Source organism: Sebastes umbrosus, chromosome 21, assembly GCF_015220745.1.
Source record: "Sebastes umbrosus isolate fSebUmb1 chromosome 21, fSebUmb1.pri, whole genome shotgun sequence".
In the NCBI taxonomy this organism is placed as follows: domain Eukaryota; kingdom Metazoa; phylum Chordata; class Actinopteri; order Perciformes; family Sebastidae; genus Sebastes; species Sebastes umbrosus.
The window spans coordinates 21,479,322-21,501,984 of NC_051289.1; the positions used below are offsets into that span (position 1 = coordinate 21,479,322).

At 40.4% G+C, this 22,663-nt stretch overlaps 1 protein-coding gene across 1 annotated transcript in view; it reads left to right on the plus strand.

Moving 5' to 3' along the window:
* Positions 1-3,621: 3,621 nt before the first annotated feature.
* olfm3a (olfactomedin 3a) overlaps positions 3,622-22,663 on the plus strand; it is a 31,361-nt gene continuing 12,319 nt past the window's right edge. Inside the window, exon 1 of the mRNA XM_037756208.1 lies at positions 3,622-3,881. Coding sequence (XP_037612136.1) covers positions 3,813-3,881 — 69 coding nt within the window. The 5' untranslated portion in view covers positions 3,622-3,812. The remainder of the gene's footprint in view (positions 3,882-22,663) is intronic.

The window sequence follows — 22,663 nt, forward strand, 5'->3', positions numbered from 1 at the left end:
ACTTCTATACAATCAGACTTTTTTTGCAACCAGAGGAGTCGCCCCCTGCTGGCTGTTAGAAAGAATGCAAGTTTAAGGCACTTCCGCATTGGCTTCACTTTTCAGACCCCTTAGGTTGCCCACTGATTTAGGTAAAATATTTCCCCCACCTATTAGATGTAAAGGTTGAGTGGATCTTACAGTTACCCATGAAGGAGAAGGTTTCCCTCAGTTATGAAGGTTTCAAGTTTAACATACTCACCGGGTACAGTAAGAGAAAGCTTGGTGGCTTCAGTCGCGAATCCCAACACCGTCTTTGGGTGTTTGTGAGTGCAACCAGACACAAGTTGAGTGTTCCCGGTGAAACCACAGTATTTCTACAGAACAGTTAGTCCTCCAGTAGAGCCCTCACATGTTTTATTACTCACCTTTTCTTTTCATTCCTCTGCTCCTCTACATGATTGCATCCTGTTTGGCACGAAAACTGAACCTTTATCTATTTTTAAAAAACTGTTTACTTGGGTGACAAGTTGTATTGAAAGAAAGAAGTCTGATCTTTTACTCTTGAAAATATTTTGGCATTCTTAAAAAAAAATCTGTCTTGCAGATTCAACAAGACTAAGAGCCTACAGCCATACCTGCAGCTCTGTGAGGCTGCACTTTCACAGCAATCCATTCAGTACTTTTTGAGACATTTTACTAAAACCCAAAAATATGAACCTGCTGGTGGCGCTAGAGGATAGGTGAGTAGGGTTCATCCTCTGGGGGATTATTTTTTACATTTACTGAATTGTTTTCTTATCAATCTTCTGCATACAATACATACAGCTGCATGTATTTAAAATGTACTTGGATTATTTAGTTAGTTAGATATAAAACAATAGCTGTCTATTCTCACTCCACACCAACAGTCTATGCTGAAGTGTTATCAGAGAGTATCCAAGCTAACCGTAACATATGGATGATCCCGGTGACCAATAGAACAATCTTCCAGTGGTGTATCTGTATATATTTCTCTTTATGTACTGTATGTATGAGGATCTACCAGACAGAAAAACAGCACACATAAAGCTATGTCAAGAGTCAAAGATGTGTCACTGAAGTGAGAAATACATTGCTGCTGTGGTGAGAGATGTGTGGAGAAATTCTTCTTCTTCTTCTTCATGTAACTGTAGAGATACCCCGGAGCAAAGTGTCACACAGCTGATGACCAGATTATCAAGACTTCGACTGACTGCCACCGCCAGCAGCACTGCATCTCATGGTATTGTGCCGCTGCTTTTCTAGAGGCGTGCATCTTCACGCTAGCCTGCACTGGCATCTCATCTCCCCACCGCTGCTCCACTGATGAATAGTTCCATGAATATCTCAGGCATGAGATATTCATGAAACTATACAGTACGGAGGTAACCACAGATGTGTGCAGAACCCACCCGCCGGTCTTGTAAATAAAACCTCTCCGCTCCGGCTCTGAATGACAGTCATAAAGAACCCTCGATTGCTTCCCTCTCCTTTTGAAGCAAATGTGAGGAACCATTGTCTTATCAGTGATTGTTGTTACTAAGCCTGTTTCACATATGCTTTTTTCCTTCAAGGTTAGTATAGTGTAGACTATAGCATAAAGTGTGAAAATCACCTCTTAGATTGTGTGATGTAAAGCGAGTTCATATCCACAAAGCACACCTGCTCTGAGTCTCTGCCAGCAAAATTGCCACTGTAACGTGATTATCAGTTCTTATGACAGCATCAATAGCAGATCATTTCTGCAAATATGAACTGTTTGTTCGTGGATACACATTCAAAAAGGGACCAATATTCTCTGTATTTGATGGAATTTAGCCCATTAGTTCCTTACAAGCTGTTGTTCGTTTGCTGTTTTGTTACTATCATTATCATCTATGCGTAGCAATTTGAGTGGAAACTAAATGTCAATCTGCCACAAGAGAGTCAGATCACACACACACACACACACACACGCACGCGCACACACACACACACACCCACACACACACACACACACACACACACACTACTGTAGTTTTTGGCATAATCTTGAGTGCATAGTGATAGTAAGGGGTATGCATTTTTTCTTTCTTCTTTTTCCCTTATAAGAAAATGGACAGAATCTGAAGGTGAATATGAAGGTCAACAAAGTCCTGATAGCCTACAGTGTCATGGTAATAGATAGATAGACAGACAGACAGGCAGATAGATAGATAGATAGATAGACAGACATACATACAGACAGACAGACAGATAGATAGAAAGATAGATAGATAGATAGATAGATAGATAGATAGATAGATAGATAGATAGATAGACAGACAGACATACAGACAGACAGACAGATAGATAGAAAGATAGATAGATAGATAGATAGATAGATAGATAGATAGATAGATAGACAGACAGACATACAGACAGACAGATAGATAGATGGATACATAGATAAATAGATAAATGGATGGATAGATAGACACAATAGATAGATAGATAAGAGAGATAAATAGATAGATAGATAGATAGATAGACCTACAATAGTTGCAATAGATGGATAGATAGACAGACATACAGACAGACAGACAGACAGACAGATAGATAGAAAGATAGATAGATAGATAGACAGACAGACATACATACATACAGACAGATAGATAGATAGATAGATAGATAGATAGATAGATGGATAGATAGATAGATAGATAGATAGATAGATAGATAGATGGATACATAGATAAATAGATAAATGGATGGATAGATAGACACAATAGATAGATAGATAAGAGAGATAAATAGATAGATAGATAGATAGACCTACAATAGTTGCAATAGATGGATAGATAAATAGATAGATAAATAGATAGATAGATAGATAGATAGATAGATAGATAAATAGATAGATAGATAGATAGATAGATAGATAGATAGATAGATAGATAGATAAATAGATAGATAGATAGATGGATAGATAGATAGATAGATAAATAGATAAATAGATAGATAGATAGATAGATAAATAGATGGATAGATAGATAGATAGATAGATAAATAGATGGATAGATAAATAGATAGATAGATAGATAGATAGATAAATAGATGGAAAGATAGATAGATAGATAGATAGATAAATAGATAGATAGATAGATAGATAGATAGATAGATAGATAAATAGATAGATAGATAGATAGATAGATAAATAGATAGATAGATAGATAGATAGATAAATAGATAGATAGATAGATAGATAGATAGATAGATAGATAAATAGATAGATAGATAGATGGATAGATAGATAGATAGATAAATAGATAAATAGATAGATAGATAGATAGATAAATAGATGGATAGATAGATAGATAGATAGATAAATAGATGGATAGATAGATAGATAGATAAATAGATAGATAGATAAATAGATGGATAGATAGATAGATAGATAGATAGATAGATAGATAGATAAATAGATGGATAGATAGATAGATAAATAGATGGATAGATAGATAGATAGATAGATAAGCCCCTAAACTCATCAAGTGATGTCACATGCCCTCCGCACCTCCCCTGCAGTCTGCTCAACTGAGATATCTGAATATGTTCTCCCTCTCTCAAAACTTTTCCCGTCTCCGTGGCTTCAGTGTGATCACCGTGGAGCGGTGGTGTGATGCCGGTGAACGTGAGGTCTCTGCTCCGCCGTCGGAGCGCTCTGTCTCTGTCTCTGTCTCTGTCTCTGTCTCTGTCTGAGGTTGGACAGCAGTAGGAGACGCGGAGAGGTGAACAGGAGGACAGGAGCTCTCTATGTTAGCGGACTGCACCTCGGAGGAGAGCCCGTCACCATGCGGGTCCTGTTGAGCGTCCTGTACCCGGTCCTCTCTCTCACCATCTTCGGATTATACCCCTCTATGGTGAGTTCATTACTGCATCTTATTTTATTATAAGCGCCTGCTGTTTCATATCAGAGTGTTGCTCTAATTAACAGCTATAGTTTTTTGGACAGCTCCAGCCTGCAGCCTGGTTTACATGCCCGTTTCTTTATGGAGGCTGTCATGCCAAACTTCACCCAAAAGTCCTACTATTTAATGTTGCCTTATTTACCAGCCCTAATATTAACCTGGTTAGACACGATTTAAAGAGCTTCACAGATCTACAGCATGCACTACACTTCGGTTTAGGTTTAATGCACCTAGCTGCACTTATTCCCATAATAATCATCATAATAATAATGATTTACAGCTATGAATAGGCTGAAGGTGGGCTGGAACAAGTCATATGAATTAATATTAAAACTTCTTGAAAATGCAGTGCTTGTTAGTAGATAATGTGTATGACGAGTTTACAAATAAACCTTATTAATTCGTGTATTTAAGTGTTGTTTTATAGGAAATATGTGTTTCCCATCAGCAAGAAAACATTAAACTGGCACATTTTCAATGCAGTTTTTTGTACCATGTTAGAAAAAAAAAAAGTGTAGTGATGATCAGTCATGCAATAAGCAGAACATCGAAACAGCATTTTATATGTATTTATTTATTATGGTATATTATATTATATAATATTATTTCTATGTACCAAAATGGGGTTTAAGCTGGAACACAATTCCTCTGTGACTAATCACCTTTTATACTCATCCAGCTCGCCCACTTGTGGATCTTCTTTTGTTTGTAAGACAAATGGGTTATGATGCAACAGTGAGAGCAAGTGCATTAGACTAGCATAGACTAATGATTGTTTTTAATACATGACTATATATGCTTCCATTTGTGCTGTATATGACTAATAGTTGAGCCCAGCAGGAGCACGGTTATGTCCCAGTGGCATAACCTTTTCATCCCCCACCAAGGACTGTCTCTCTTCTGTCTTAATTAAACACTGTGTTCCTGTTTCTGACACTATTTGGTTTATCGTTGTGCAAAGAACATTAAGTAAATCTGAGGGAAATGGAATCACATGAGCAGTGATTTGCAGTTTTGTACTAAAGGAAAGATGAAATAACCGTGACTAAAGGAGTCCCTTATGATGAATGGAGAAATCAATATGTTACTCAGGGTCTTGTGTTGGTTGAGGCTGTGGAGCTGTCCATGGTGCTGAAACTTCACCACACAAGCTGTGCAGCAACCCACAGAAGAGGAGAAAACGTTATCCATCAGTTCATGTGTTGTCTAAACCTTTTGGAGCAGAGCGCAATGATGCTGAGGAGAGTACACCCAATGCTGCGTTATACATAGGGTTGAGATCCTTGAACCTCTCCAATAGTCCTGAAACAATTAGAAGATTGATCAATTACTTATATACAGCTCCTCTAATGTGAGGACTTGCTGCTTTTTCTGTTCCAATGCCTTTGTTTTTTGACTGCTGCTCATACAGAAAAACATTTTGATGCCTTCAGTTTAGTTATTTTTATCACCTTTTAGCAATTCAGTGAAAAGGGAATCGATACATTAACCAGCACTGAAACTAACCATCGCAGCCCCCATGCATCGCTGGTCTACAGGTTCTTGTTATTGCATTAACAGAGACCTCTGGATATGTCATTCTCTCTATATTTTAGAAATGTATTTCTGCAGTGTTACCCCTGGTTACCTCTGATGACTATCATTCAGTTCAGTTTCTATCTTTCATCTGTTTTGATTAAATCAATGAATACACCGCTGCCATTGAGGAATATGAGTTATTGGTGGAGCAAGAGCTGCATGCAAATTGGTAGCACGGCCCTTTTCTGCTCCAGTGTTTAAAGAAGATCTGGAAAGGCAAACCTTTTATAGTATTACACTAAGCTGGAAATGATTAAGCTGTCACTCACGGGCTGTCAGACGTTGTACACAAGGCTTTGTTCATTACAATAAGGGGTGGCAGCCTCTACCTCCTGACATTTATGTGTCCTTTTTTCCCCCCACATGTTCACTTTAGCAACATTAAAATAACCTCTTAAAACCCAGATCTATTCTGGATAAAGTGGCTGAAGCTGGGGCTAACAGTATGGATCCCCCTTTGTCTTGGTGTGGCAGGATCCTGGCAGATACCTCTGCACTGACTGTACACAACGGAAGGAGCCTCTGTGAGAAAATGAAATATTTGCATAGTTGAGTTTTCCCTTATGGTCCGTGCCAGCCGGGTAATTACACAGCGACTGCTAACAGCACTGTGTTGCTCTCATCATGATCAAAATGATGACTGGAATTTGAGTTTTATGATTACACATTATATCCTGCACCTGGAGGACATATCGATTGGAGGAGAGAGAGAGACTTAATAGACTCCAGGAGTCTGACGTCAGACCGCTGCCAAAAATTCAGTTGCCAACTTAAAATGCACCAGACATATCTATAGTTTCATTGCTTAGTCATCACAGCTAATGGCTAAAATCTATTTAGAGATTTTAGCTTGAATCGCATTAATTTAATGTTTAGATTTAAAATTTAAATGTAAAGTTATTTTTCAACATTGTATTTCATTATTACTCTTTTTTTATGATCTGATAATTCCAGCATTAAATAAGCTTCAATTCTTTTGCAGCACAGTATCTCCAGTATCACAGTACCTCCAGTATGACAGTAATCTACCTACAGTATCTCCAGTAAGCTCATTCCAGCTACATTTGAAATCCAGTTACACTAGCAGTCATGACATAATAAAGGGACATAATTTTGGAACTGGAAGCTGGAGAGTTGCCAGTTCGCCTCCTGGACACTGCCGATGTGCTCTTGAGCAAGGCACCGGACCCCCAAACTGCTTCCCGGGTGCTGCATAGTAGCTGCCCACTGCTAATACTAATACTTATACTAGGATGGGCTTAAATGCAGAGACTAACTTCCACTGTGTGCTGTGCTGTGAACAATACAATATGTGACAATAAAAGCTGATTAACATTCAGTCCGAGTAGTATTGACCAATCACGTTCGAGCAGGCTTCAGTTGAATGCAGGTAAACAGAGCAAAAGAGGCGGAACACATTGGCCGAAATGCAATCTGGGAACCCGCCGGCTATCGTCTGATGAGGATTTAGCTTTTTATTGGTTCAAAATGAGCTCGTAAACTGGCTACTTCTGAAACAATCTGGTCATAGACGTCGTCTCTCAACTCCAACTCCAGTCTTGTAACTCAAGTTACTAATCGGACTGCAAACAATAACCGACGCATGGAAGAGGAAAGCCTGGCCCAGATATCCGCTGGCTACACCGGAACCCAAGAGGCATCTGTCGTCAGACCGGAAACCTATTGGTTCTGAGATTGTGCTAAAACTACCAATGTATTTGCGTTTGTGCTCAACAGTGCCATGTTGTTCTCTGGGATATGAAGTAACCTGGTTAGCAACAGCAAACCTGTTTGCACCTCAGTGGATAGACAACAAACGATGTGCATGGCTTCGCTAAACAGAACTGCTGTGAATAATGTGGATGTTTGGGAGCTGTTCCTCTCGGGAATTTTGTTACAACACCAGTGGGATGGAGCTTTGTGTATGCACTTGCCCTTTGTGTTAGCCACTGTGAGTAGGTGGCAGGCAGGCATACACACACCCACATGCAGTCACACTCACACACAGAGTCTAATCCACCTGTAATGTAAATGCCAGATTTGCAGATTTACAGAGAAGCAGTTTTCAGCCTTAGCTTCTGTTGAAAGGTTTCATGTTTTGATCAAAACATGAGCTGAAATGTGATCACAGCTGCAAAGGTTGGGGGGGAGAAATGTTAGGTCTTCTCATTGATACGACGTCCTGTTGATCATTAATCATATGAAACATCTTTGAAGTTATTGTGTATGGTAGAGCTGGAGGTGTCGTCTGCCAGGAGCTGATGCTGTTTCTGCTTGTTTGAAATCCTTTTTCAGCTTGCATTAGCATTTATGTGGAGGATACACTCAGGCTGGCTAGGAGAACTTGTCTGGCACAGATGCCATATTAAAAGATGAGAGATGCTGTGGGCACACACACCTACACAACCATTTTATATTTCACATCACCGTTTCCCACCGGGGGCCAAATTAAAGACGACAACCTCTAAATATACATATGTGTCAACACAAACAAAGCAAACAGCCAGCCACAAGAAGACTCGCCAGCAAAGTCATTAGTTGTGACGCCGCGTGTTTCACGTTTGAAGCAGGGAGGGGGGTCGTCAGAGCTGATGGACTGGATATAAAGGAAGTCCACTGATGATGGATGTGGATTGTTTATACCAGCAGCAGGGTAAATACACGGAGCTTTCTGCTCGGACTTAGAGAGATGGTAGACTGTCTGAGTCCGTGTGAGGTTGTAATGAGTTTCCTGTCACTTTCTTTGAATATGTGCTTTAGGATGTGTCAGATGTTAGGTGTGTGGGGCAGGGACTTTTTGCGAATAATTCAATTGAGCTTATGCTTGTCAGGCAAGTGAATTAATCCTGTTGATTAGTAATAAGATGTCTCGGTACTGACAGTGACAAATAAGCCTCTGAACAATTTCCTGTTCTTGCCTCGTGCTGCTATGCCCGAGGCTTCCAGTCCATACTGTTCTATCTAAAAAGAGACGAGGTAATATTAATATGTATAATGCTGAAAGTCGCTCTCTTTTTATAGATGATGATTATGAGTCTTTAAAGTGACTTTCCCTTGTTTGGGGCTTTTTTTCACTCGTCTGGGTGAATGCATCTCAGTTAATAACCGTCTAAGCCATAATTACAGGAGCTGATACATGATGTTGAATCTACCAGGGGCATAGTTACGACCCTCTCCCTCTGTTGCCCTTATGATTACTATAATTACCTCCCGAGCGGAGCCCATATCACATGCATATCACTGCACGAGAGCTGAAAGGCTGGACTTGAGAGGAATGGAAGACACTTGTGGTCTCAGTGAATTTATACTGTACTCAATCAACCGAAGAGATGATTACGGGCTGCGCTTATTAATTTCTTACAAGTGAAAATGTAAGAAAACGTATTAAGTAGCTTTAAACTAGAAGTACTACAGAAGAGTTTAGTTTGATATAGGTTACCTAAAACTTAAAAGATACCATAAGACTACTGGCGATGTGTCTGTTTTGAATTTTGGTGTATTTTTTTCAACTTCACGTTCTCTAAAAACCCCACCCCCCTTAGTTACTGTTGCTAAGCTTTTCATTATCACACAGTTCATATGCGATTTAGATTTAGCACCCAAAATGAATAAAATATAAATTTTTGAAACAATTGTTACTTGATTTGGCATTATGTAGCCTGCAACCGTCAAATGGTAAATGGACTTGCATTTATATAGTGCCTTTCTAATCTTCCGACCACTCAAAGCGCTTTACACTACATGTCAGCATTTACCCATTCACACATTCATACACAGATGGCAGAGGCTGCCATGCAAGGTGCTAACCTACCCATCAGGATCTAATCTAAATATTCACACACTGATGGCACAGCCTTCGGGAGCAATTTGGGATGTGACATGTGAACATGTGGAGCCGGGGATCAAAACCACTCTATCTCTGAGCCACCGCTGCCCAACTAGGCAGATTTGATTAGCTTGAGCTAACTCGTTTAAACAAGAATCTTATAAAAGGGGTCTTTATAATGCACTTGATCGCTACATACATGATATTGTGTTAATAGACTATAGCTGCAACAATTAATTGATTAGTTGTCAACTATTAAATTAATCGCCAACTATTTTGATAGTCAATTAATCGGTTTGAGTAATTTTTCGAGAAACCGATTTTTTGTTTTTGTATTGCATTGTAGTTAACCCTGTTTGACTGCTTAGCTGACATGATGTGCTTTAGAAGTTAACAGTTTCGTATTTATTGAGAGAGTAAGCCAGGCATTCTAACAATTGCAGCCTCTGTTAGAGCATCTCATCCATTCCTTCCACTTTCACTCTTGTATCTTTGGTTGTATGAAAAGATAGAAAAAAAAAACACCACACTCTTAAAATGTCAAGTATCACTATGCACACCGCTTCAACGTGTGGAGAAATCCGATGAAAGATCTGCTGTGCCTAGTTACGGTTGCTAAGCTGTGATTGGACGATCGCTGTTTGAGGGAGGGGTTTAGTGAGTGAACGGTCAGTTGTAGATTTACAGTGCAGCTGCTGTGCAATAGAGATCAATACCAGTGTAAAAATGTTCATTGTAAACATCAAGTTTTGGTGTCAGTTCTTTAAAATCGTTCTTATCTTAGCGACAACTCCAATGTTTAAGAGGAGATATGATTGATTTCTTCATCAGCAGTCAGCTAACTACTGTGAATTTACATATTTATATGTCCATATATCCTGCTTTTACTTGAAGCAACAACTTTAGGCACATTACCTCAAAGTTGCTGAAAGGCATTCTAAGAAACAGAAAATCATTCACTGAAGTAAAAGTAAAGGAAATAAGTTTAAGGAAAGTAGTTACACCTAATAAATTGCAATATGACTTCAAAGCACCTCTGGGAACGCACTGAACATATTAATGCAATGCTATCTAAGAGTTTAAAGCAGGGTTCTGATGGTTTTAACCTAGTAGAGCCTATAATTGCAATTATTGCCTATTGAGCTGCTGATACCAAACCAGTGTGAACGCCTACATCCTTAAGTTATGCATAATCTTATATCCGGCACACTCTTCTGCTTCTACATCAGAATGGAGGCTGAAGTGAAGAAGTTTTTTGGCGCAGCTTCAACATCCTAACATACCGACACCACTGCGGAGCATAATTAGAAGGGGAAAATTCAAAGGTTAGAAGAAATAATCAGGTGAACTAACTTTCCAGCAATTTTTTTTAAAAGTCTGCAGCTTTTCTGACATTAATATGGCAGGAATGTCCTTTTCCAAAATGCAAAAAGAAAAAAAACTGTTGAGAGTTTCTTGTGCAATACTAATGAGCACACATTCACTTTACAAACACTTACCCCGAGAAGCTGCCAAGACGTGTGCATGTTGATGACGCAGATTTGATTTGGGCTTCAATTAAAGAAGGGTTCTTATCCCGGCAGACTGCTCCACTAGATTTACCAACATAATAAGTGAAAATTCCAATTACAGGGCCTCCTCGGGTAAGACGTAGCCCAAAAGTGTAGTGCTTAAGATGAGGGTGCTTAAAATTTGATCAAATACACCAGTCTTATCTTACCAATCTTATGTTTTAATTTTTTTCACCCTATCTGCTACCCATCGTAATTTGAGACATCTTCAACCTTTATTTCAGCATATTGAGGAATAACTTCAGCACTGTCACAGCTGCTTAGTATTCTGCTGGTGTATGCATGTGCCATTCAGTGTGGCCTGGGATGTCCACTGGCTTTACCCCACCAATAATGTTTGATGACTGTTTCATTATCATCCTCCGTGGTGCTTTTGACTGGCATGCCATCCTGTTCAGCCAGAAGACTCGCCGAAGCACACCCTAGAGAAGAAGCACGAGGGTGTGAACGAGATAATGCTGGAGCTCATTCAGAGACCGTCTAGGGCAGAATGTGCCGAGCTGCTGCGGAATTATCTATTCAATCTTCTCTTCGCTGGGGTCAAAATGGCCGAGAAGGTGGAACGCCTCTAAGAAATTAATCTCCCTGCATGCCTTTCATCACAGTCACATTTGAGAGAAAAGATGGCATTTTCCCTCTCCCTCTTATGCGTCGTGTCTTTGTCAGTATCTTACTGGAAACCTTTTTGGTCTCAGGATTTCCAGGATTTCTGCTTCTGCTGCTACTGTTGCGGCTGTGTTTAGGGGTGTTACCATTTGTCATAGCTGTCTTAGATGTCTGCATCAGTCTGGTTACAGAGCTGGCTGCACATGCAAGTTCATTTTCCCCTGCCATTAGAGCTAAAATGTTAACTCATTTAAGCAGTATGATCATCAGTTACAATCCTGACATGCGCATTCCACTTCACTTGGCTCCAATACCCTGGTGGCTTTTTGTTTGGACAGGTTGATAGATGACTGGATAGATAGCATCTGTTTAGGTCTCTGTCTTGTGGCAGGGAGGACGGCAGCCTTACTGCGATACCAGATTTAGCTTTATTGGCATCACGGGCACCTGGATTTGTCTATAAATTAATGAAGGCTTTTTTTTAATTATTTTAATATCACAAAATGCTAATTTTAACTTGTGACTCCAGGTTTAAAAACAGGTTGATTGCAAAGCAAAGTAAATACAGGATGAATTCCTAACACATTTGTTTAACCTGTCTTGTAACTGCTTTAAATAGCTAAAAAGATGATCTAAGCGAGACATCGGTGCAGTGACAACTCTGTTGTTCTGCAATGTAATGCACACAGATATCCAGTAGATCCGAAGAGTAAAATTGTGAAGGCATGTATGACTTATGAGGGATATTTCCAGTCTATTATCTTATACCACCATCCTCCTGTTGTGTCTGAGAACTGTGGGGAGGAATGTTCCAGTTTGTAGTAAGCTTCATATAGTCCCACTTCTATATGTTACACTCCAGTGACAAAACAATGATAATGGCTACTTAGAATTAAATTATTTGTGTCCATTTATTGCCTCTCTGCAGCTCCAGCTGATGCTGTTGCGGGAGTCGGATATACCTCTCACACCGCTATTTATCTAGACTGTATTAATAACAGATGGATTTCCGCCACTGCCACCGACAATCTTTTAATTTTTTCAGCGCCGGCTTCTCACCTGTGGTATCCCTCTGGGGAGTTCCTCCTCACATTGCCGGACTCATACAGCAAATGGAATCAGCCATCATGAGACTGGCAAAAGGAATTTGATCAAGAGACCAAGGCTTTACTCTGCAGGGTGGAGATTCGTTTACGGTGCAGACAGTCAGCTACAGTACAGTATATGGACTCGCTGTGAATCTTGGCAGTGGCTAAAACAGATCCACTTAGCACTAACCAGAATCGCTCCTCTGCTGGAGTCCAACTAGTTTTGCATATAGGGGTGCAAAGAGCAGCAATTTATTCTATCAAGCAAGTGTTGTGATTTTACAGAAATGTTACTCAAGTGTACGAAACATTACTGGGGTATAAATACTCTAAAGTATATAAAGCAGGTATTTTGGAATATTCTCACAATAAAACCTAAAAATGTAACCAAAATTGGTAAAAAAAAAACAGCAAACATTGATAGAAAAAGATTGTCGGCCAAAAGGACAAGAAAACAGAGAACAAACAAAGATCTTTTACTTGGAATTGGATAATGTGCATGAAAAAGTAAAACAGGAAGCAATATTCCTCCTCAATATTCCTCCTCTTTCACCCGTGTTTTCAAAACTGTAATCGTAAATTGCTCACAGTCACGGATGAGGGCGAAGGAAGTGATTCGGATCTGATGACAACGGCGCCCTGACATCATTCACTAGCTCACTCTTAACCATATTACCCACATTAACTTATCCATACACTTTCACTCCCTCATCAACCCCCTACGTCTTTCCCTCAATCACACAAAAGGTTGATGAGGACAAAGATAATGTTAAGCGTGAAGTAGCCAAAGTAAAGTACATGTTGATGACAGAATAACAAACAGAAAAGGGATTCAATTAGGCGTGTAATTGGCAGGATACCTGTCTGCTGTGAAGAGCATGAATCATATCTTCCACAGGGAGGAATTCATTAAAATGATTGTTTACGCGCTGTAGGTGCTGTTGACTTTGCATGTTTCTACCGAGTGATCCAAGATTTGGAAAATCAAATCCACCTTTGGAACTTTGGAATGACAATAGACTTTCAAACAGCAAATACTCGCCGACAATCTTTGAAAGAAATAGTTATCCTGCTTAATCTCCGGATCCTGGTAATGCGCCACAAATAAATTCACTTTTATAACAAAAAATCCTTGGTTTCTTCGAATACTACTATAAAATGTAACCCGAATAATCTCCATCTCATCATGTTGCATGTTCTGTATGACGTGGAATAAAGTGGAAAGACGAGCAAAACATGAATCAACGGGTTTGTGTGATTTTAGAGAGGTTTTTGTGGGTGTACCCTCACCTAATGAAGTGACCAAAATATGGAAAACGAGTGGCGGGCGGCGTACCATGTGATATGATCTCATTCTTGGTGCCAAAAATGCAGTGTGTCACCTCTATGGCACCCATGCTAGCTGTACTGTTACGGCGTGGACACACATACAACGTCAGGAGCGCGTAGCGGCTGCGTTACCTGTTGTTTTTTTATTTCGGCTTCCCTGTTAACAGGTTAGAGCAGCCACACAGACGCGCGTCTCACGTGTCTTCATTTGTTAACACAAGGCTTTTATTCTGCAATATGTGCCGGACAGTGTTCTAGAACATGCAGTGACTTGCAGAGCTCTATGAATGAATATAGTACGGAGTTTTAATAGTGGATTATTACTATTATTTACAAATGACCACATGTTTCTCTACCTTTCTCTTTCTAAAATAAATATAAATCACATTTATCATGAAGTTAAATGGCCATTAAAAGGCAAACTCTATGTAGAAAGAAAAGGCTGACAGCAGCAGCAGAAACGCAGCAGAAACGCAGCCGACACGCAGCTGGTGTGAACACCCGACAAGCAGTGCTTGCAAGCAGTGCTGCGCCTAAGCCCGGGGCACACATATAACGTCAGGAGCGCATGGCGGCTGCGTGGCGTGGTGGCTGCGTGATACACACGTCGGCTGCTTGCAGCACTGCTTGCGTGCTAACATGCTACCAAAGACAATGCTCACATGCTAGTGTTTAGCAGGTATAACGTTACCATGTTCATCATCTGAGTTTAGAATGTTAGAATGCTAACTTTTTCTTTTTACCATGGACAGCTGAGGCTGAAAGGAATGCCATTCATTTCGCAGGTATTTGGTCATAAACCAAAGTACTTGACACATTAACGTTTCGACCTGATCATGGCACTAAAGGACAGGTTAAGTTATTACAATTCATCCTGAGGGGGACATAAATGTCTGTACGAAATGTCATTGCAATCCATCCAATAGTTGTTGAGACTTCTTGTAAAAAAAACCCACAAATGTCAACCTCATAGTGATCCCAGAGGAAGTCAGAGGGTCCCCAAAGTCATTAAGATACATCGTCTGGGAACCATGACTGTGTGCAAATTGTGCCAATCCCTCAAATATAGAGATGTGAAAACTTCGACCTAGTGTTGCTGTTACATGCCAAGATATTGTGATTCATCGTCTGGGGACCATGAATATCAGTACAAAGGTTGTTGAGAGATTTTATTCTGGACCAGAGTGGTGAAACGACAGACGGACTGACATCCATGGAGCCACACTACTAGCGACTGGCTTCCAGTGTGACTATAACTAGCCACAGCAGAGGCAGTTTTACAGGAGAACGCTGGCCAATAAACGCGACTAATACTTTAAAAGCACCTAATAAAACTTGCAGCCTTTTAGCATTATTAGGCTAAGTCAAGCACTTTCAGTAAACTAGTCCTGCAATAAACACGAGATACATAACACAAAACAATAAACATAAAAATAAAATTGAGCATTTCACATCAGATTATGTTAAAAATACCTCCATTCTTGATGTGGAAAAACGTATGCTTCAGGTCAATCTTCACTTAATGAATAAAAGAATAACTCAATGAGCCCCAGTTGTCCTCTAACTCTAATCTATAAAGCTCTAAACTATAAAAAATACTCTTAAACTATAAGATATCTGCAGCAGATTAGCATGGGTTGATCTTTTTTAGCTCTGTGTAACTTTGGGTTGTTGAACAGGAGGCTGCAACTCTTGTGATGTCGTGCTTTTGTGCTATCCCACTACCTTTGTCAAGTCTTGCCGGGTCTAGCTTGATTGTTAGTGTGTATATATATATATATATATATATATATATATATAATATTCCTCTGTTTCATGGAGTGACTGAAATAGAGGAATATTCCTCGCCAAGTTCACATACCCGTCATCTTCTCTTTTGGCAGGATTGGCCTGAGGAGACTTTAGATCTTCCTGCTGACATGGGCAACACTTGGTCCAGTTGGTGTTCCTTGATTTACTAGTAGGGCTCGCATTTATGGCCAGTTTGACATTCAGGGTCGAGAGTTGATCCTTTTATCAGCCTATAAATATAAGGATGTCACCAACTAAGAATTTAGTCAAGTCAGGAATTAGTCTTGCCTATCGTTGACTGATCATTGAATCGTATTTGTTTTGTTTTTTGCTCATTGATACCCCTCTCTTTAAGCTTTTATCTTTAGAAAAATAGCAAATCCAACAAAATGATTGGCCAAGATAAATGTGACTATTGCTCAGGGGCGACTGGCTAAGAGGTAGTGCGGGTCGCCCACCAATCAGAAGGTCAGAAGTTCGATCTCCTGCTCCTCCAGACCACACGTTGAAGCATATGAGCAAGATACTTAACCCCAAATTGCTTCCAAAGGCTGTGCCATGTGTGAATGAGTATTTCGATTAGACGGGCAGATTATGGGCAGGTTGGCACCTTGTATGGCAGCCTCTGCCATCAGTGTGTGAATGTGTGTGTGAATGGGTGCATGCTGACACGTAGTGTAAAGCGCTTTGAGTCGGAAGTCGGAAAACTAGAAAGGCGCTATATAGATGCAAGTCCATTTAGCTGATGTTTCAGAATAATGGACAACGCTGTTTGTTGTTTGGATGTGCCGCTGTCTATAGTACTGAAACAGAGCAGATGAGATCGATAGAGAGACAGATACACATGGTTTCTTTGCCTGCTTGCTTTTTGTGGTTGTAAATAGAACTTTCGGCCGTAATTCCATTTCCCCCTCATTGAAGAAATCCACAGACAGAGGGGAAATGACTTCAGTCAGAGAGAGAGAGAGAGAGAGAGGATTTGACAGAGAATTGTTCATAAATTCAAAATAAATGTAGTGCTCTGACGGTTCTATGTTCTATGTGAGTGCTCTGATTAATAAATGCATTCTTTCTATATCATGATGTACTGGGAGAAACCAAGCAATTGTATGTAAAATTAGATATTCAGCACCCCATATAGGCCGAATGATCCTTTGTTTCATAATCACATTTTTCCGCCACTGCAACAATCCGACTGTGAAATTGACAATTGAATCAGGCTCCTAGAATGAATAGTCGACTATTTGGGGTCTCCCCTTTGTAAATGAGAAAAAGTGTAAGTTAGAGGGGTATAAGATCAGCAAAATCCCCTCCAGTAGACTTGAAAACATAGGAATCCACACCAAGTTCATTCAAATAGACCAACTACGCACATTTTTAGAGAGGATTCAGAGTGGTGATTCCAGGGACTTCGGTTCTCGCAGAAACTCTCATGATCAAACATGACTATAAAGAATAAACAATGATGGAGACAGACCGTCATTCTCAGATGGTTGTACTTGTTTGTGATATGTATTTGCACCGAATTAAGTCATGGCTGGGAAGACGTAATGGGAAGACCCTTATGCATTTTACAGTGCAAGTGTTTCTTTTCCACACAAGTATGCAACATCCGGTTGGTGGCGCTTCCTGGTCAACTCCTTCTCATTGGCTATTGCGGGTTTCTGCTCAATATTCCATCGCTGTTCCTTTCACACTACAGAATTTCAAATAAATTGGAAATATCAAAGATATAAAAAATTGGGGAGACTCCGATCTAGTCTGTAAAATTAAAATGATGTCTGTAAACCTCTCACACTATAGGTTCATTTGGGCAGATAATCTGTTCAGAGCAGATTCAAATTGGGAACACCCCTATGTTTGTCGGTAGGGGCGAATCGGACCTAAAATCTACCCAATTATCCTCTAATATTGAGCCAGCACAAGCAGATGTTCCAGGAGGCAAAGCATACATCTCCACGACATCTCTTTCAGTGGTTACAGCTTAACCTGAAAGATATTGGGTGTCCGAGAGTGTGATTACTAAACCATCACAAAAGAAAATCAAATCAGAATTTGGAATAGGGGTTTGCATCAACTGTGGCCTGGGTGATGTAACTGTACCTACCAATGTTTCACGGTCGTGTGCTATTAGCTCATCGTCCATATCAATCAATGGGAGCAATGTAGTTGAGTTCAAAGATGAGGCTCTAGGAGCCGAATTGTTAGAGCTAGATTGAATGGTTGCATTGTAGCCGGATCTATGTGCAGCTGATATGTGATGGGTAGCAGACCATTAAGAGCAAAAGACTGAGAATTGGTGCCCAAAACAATGGGGGCTGATTTCTCAATTAGGATAGCCATTGCTGCAACAGCTCTAAAGCATGCTGTCATCCCCTGGTAGGAGGCAGGAGGCAGTTTAGAAGAATAGAAAGCCACCGGGCGGTAATGAGAGCCATGTCTGTGAACCAAGACACCCAAGATGAAGTTGTCTGTGTCTTGCACATATAGATGAAAAGGCAGTTTGTGGTGCTGATGTGAGAGCATCTTTCGAGAGAGCACTGTATCTGAATGAGTTCAGGTGCAGAGTCCATTGCTGTTTTACCTTGAATCCAATGGCTGCAATAATAGGTCATGCCTAAAGGAGCGCATCTCTGCTTTTGATTGTGGAGGAGGCACTGCAGACAGCAGCTTAAGGCCCTGATCACACAGAGGCGCACCCCACTGCCTTATTTGTTTCCGATCAGACGGAGAGTTTTTTGCAGTTTGTCGCATCTTTTTATTTTATATTGTTGCTAAGCAACCACCAAATGAGTGCTAACATTACCTTAATACAAACCATGAACTCTACATTACCCAAATAGTTATCAGTAAAGTTTAAATGAATGAAAACTGGTTACCCGAAATCTCAAGAACCGCACTAATTTGCCTTCCGCTGTTTTCTGTTCAGATCACGGTAACTACTGTTAAAGTCATAAAGCTCCAGGTATCCAACAAAAGTGACCACAATGAGAAAAAATGCTAATGACGTCTGGCATTTTTTTACTTGAGGCACACAGAGTGCTAAACACCAGGCACTCAGCAATGCAACAGCAGCGTGCAAAGCGCTGAAAACAATTGAAAACAATTACAACAAGCCACCCCAGCATACTGAAACATACCCTGTCTGATCGGGGCCTAAAGGTGCAGACACCAACCCAATATCAAAGAACTAGCGGCAATGATGGCCGACTGTTGCGTTGCCTCACATTGCCTTTATCTTGGCTGACAAGTTGCATTTGAACACACCGCAAAGACTACAGCCGACATTCAGTTAGCACGTACGTTGTGCGCCTGCGTGAAAGGAAATAACTCTCCACACCACCAGGTGGCGGTAGTCGGTATTCGTCATTCAAAAAGGGAAACTGGAATACCGAGGATTGCGGATATACAAGCCGTTGTTATATTCACTCACCACTTAGCTGCATTCCAGATGGACATGTGGTTGTGAAAATATCTGTGTATTGGAATAATCAGATGAGATGAAGATGAAAAATGAGAAGAGCCGTCTCTGTCCTCTTGACTTTAATCGTTTGCTTGCTTTCCTCACTTCAGTTTCTCTTCTTGTACACTGATTCGTTTAAGCTGAACGGTGAATCAAAGGGATTTCTCTCACCGACGATCTCCCCATCTGATTCAACATGCTGAATCAGTCGAAAAACCTCCAACACGGGCAGACTAGAGCCGACGGTGCGGGACACACCGCAAAAACTAGTCTGACGGACGCTCACTGACGGCCCCAAACTGTCTGACGGCCGACCTTCGGCGTGGTGTGTCAGGGCCTTAACTGTCTTGTGAGCGGAGGCGGTGACCATTTTCCAAAATATTCCCCACATAGTTCAGCAACGGATGCTCTGTGACCTCTTTCAGTTAAACATTTCAGAAGGAGAATAGTCTGTTTACATGCTTCCATCAGGTCAACGAGGTCTCTCTTTACCTCTCTTTACCTCTGTCATATATTAATAATACTGACTATCAGGATGCAATGGAATGAAAAAGAAAAAGAATGCTGAATACAAATCCAACACTGTGTTACATTTTGAATCATGAGGTCAAATTTTAATTAGCATCAGCCAAAACTGGACAGTTTTCAGTTCTTGAACGAAGCACCATTCTCCGGATCTGTTAGCTGTGGACATAGGGAGAATAGGGACGTGTAGTGCTCCTCTGTCTGTGTGTGTTTTTATCAGCCAGCCAATATTTCACAGTGCCTGTCCAGCTTACTTTGAAAGGAAGTCCTTGGTATTGGGTGGCAGTCCAAGATATATATAGTCCATATATAGTAAATATATACTGTATACACCGATCAGCCATAACATTATGACCACCTGCCTAATATTGAGTAGATCCCCCTTTTGTCACCAAAACAGCACTGACCCGTCGAGGCATGGACTCCACTAGACCTCTGAAGGTCTGCTGTGGTATCTGGCTCCAAGCCATCAGTAGCAGATCCTTTAAGTCCTGTAGGTTGGGAGGTCGGGCCTCCGTGGATCGGACTTGTTTGTCCAGCACATCCCACAGATGCTCGATTGGATTGAGATCTGGAGAATTTGGAGGTCAAGTCAACACCTCGAACTTGTTTCCATCAGCATGATGTAAAAGAAAACGTGATTCATGCACTGTGTTGTAAGGACAGGTATGGCCATTTGATGACTTTCAAAATTTGAAAGTCATCAAATGGTCATGTGACCTGAGTCTGTATAATTCACACACATTAACATTGTAGGGTCCCATAAGGCTGTTATGGTATCTCATCATGTGATGTAGTATGTTATGAGCTTACAAAATCAAAGTTGACAAGGAACACTATGCTGCCATTCTATATTAGGATGTTGCCATTATACAGTTTTGAACTGCATATTTACCAGCCAGTGCAGCCTCATCCTGTTTCTGTAAACCATCATTATACATTCCTCCAAACATTTTTATCGGTGCCACTAATACTTTGGACAAGTACTATTTATTCATACTGTAGAGTCCCATAAGGTCGTTGTCTGTTTATATTATTGTTTTTTCATTATATTTATCCTTAATTTATTTATTTGCTCCACATTTTATCTCTTTTTTGCCTTTATTTGTGTGAGTATTGTAGTTTACATTAGCACATTATGGTTTTTATTCCGTTATTTTCACAGTTAGTGATCTTAATTTGTTATTTATATTTTTTTGTCTTTAAGCCAGTATATGTGTGAGTTAGTTTTACTACATATTTACATACATTTTGTATGTCTACTGACTCATGTCACATTTGAACACCTGTCATCACTGAACTTCCCACCCTGATGAGGACTTGCTGAATCGAAACATGTTGGTGGTCATCCATGATTTCATAAAGTATTTTTTACTCAAAATCAGAGTGCCTCGGATGTTTTCCAGGCTACCATCAAATACCAAGGACTTTCTTTAAAAGTGAGCTAGACGGTCATTGCTCATGTATTTTTATTGAACATTGCTTTTGCTCAGCCTTATACAGTGTATCCAATGTCATACAGAGTAACGTATAATCACACCACCTTGGAGGAGGCAAAAAAATGTTGTGTAACCCTTGGTCCAGACTCTTTACTATGGGATTCGGGAACATCTGCAAGGTCTCATCGTAACCTCCAGACAACCAGAGCCTTCTCACATATTGCATGCTGAGAGTGAATGACTCTGAGGTCTTTCAAAACACCAAAACATTCTTTCATGTCTAATACATTTTTTCCACGACAGTTCCTTTCCTGTCCCCTGGTTAATCCTGGGTGGCCAGATGACAGATATAGTCATAATATACTGTACTGTAAATGTCGCTCTTGGCTTCACTGAGGCATGAAAAGTTTGAGGGCTGATTCACAGTTCAATCAGGTCACCTCATAAACGTCCAACATTAATTAATAGGGATTAGAAGTGAGACTGACCTTGTGTGCAGTAATAAAAGTAATAAAGTCATGATCACTCATTATTAGTGGCTATTGGACTGTCCTATAATCTTTGACTCAGTAAGTTATATTAGATCATTGAAAAATAGTGGCCTGTTCAAATAACAGGTCAATATTAGATTACCCTGTTGGATGGTGGGTGGATGCCATAACATAAACAATTGTACAATATGATGGTTTCTAATGAAGTGACAAATATGACCTGTTATATATTTGGTGAGACTGTCACAGAGATGAAGAGGCAATTTTATATGGTCATTTTGCAGGCTATTATTTGTGATATTGATGTATCATACTGTTGTATTGTAAGGTGTTTCTATTGTTGTGTTATATTTCTGGTTCTACAATGTAGAGCACAGCATATTGTCATCCAAAAAGCCATTTTTCACCAGTGTGATGCGAAAATGCAGTGCGGGAATGCAGAAAATCTGCACTTGAATTTCCCTCGTTGACAACTATGCACACCGGGTCCGGTGCAGATTATCCGCGTTGCCCTGTTACATTTTTGTCAATAAGGCCCAATGACTTTCCTACTAAAAGTGCCGTGTCCACTCCACACAACAAAAACCTATCCAGACAGAGAATGTCTATATTGCCACATTCTGTGTGAAAGGCCCATAAGGGGTTAAAGTTAACTACACAATGCATAAACTAATCAGACCCCAAATGTGATGCCAACGCTAGCTGTTGTGGTTAGCCCTGTTCCCTGACCAACAAAGAACGTTAACAAGTGCATGTCAGCTAAATTACCATCTTCATCGTTTCCCAGCTGCTGGGCGATCTCAAACCATATATTGTCCTTTAGTTGGTCGTTGAGGTGGTAGTGTTTGTTGTACATTATTGGGTGTTGAGAACGGGACGGTCCATTGTTATTCCAAAACACCAATAGTCCGAAAAATGTCCCATTGGACCGAAAAAGCCCATTTGTCCAACAGTCCGTTACCCAAAAACAAACGCCCATTGTTCCAAGGCCCCGAAAATACACACTTTCCGTGCAACAAAGAGAAGC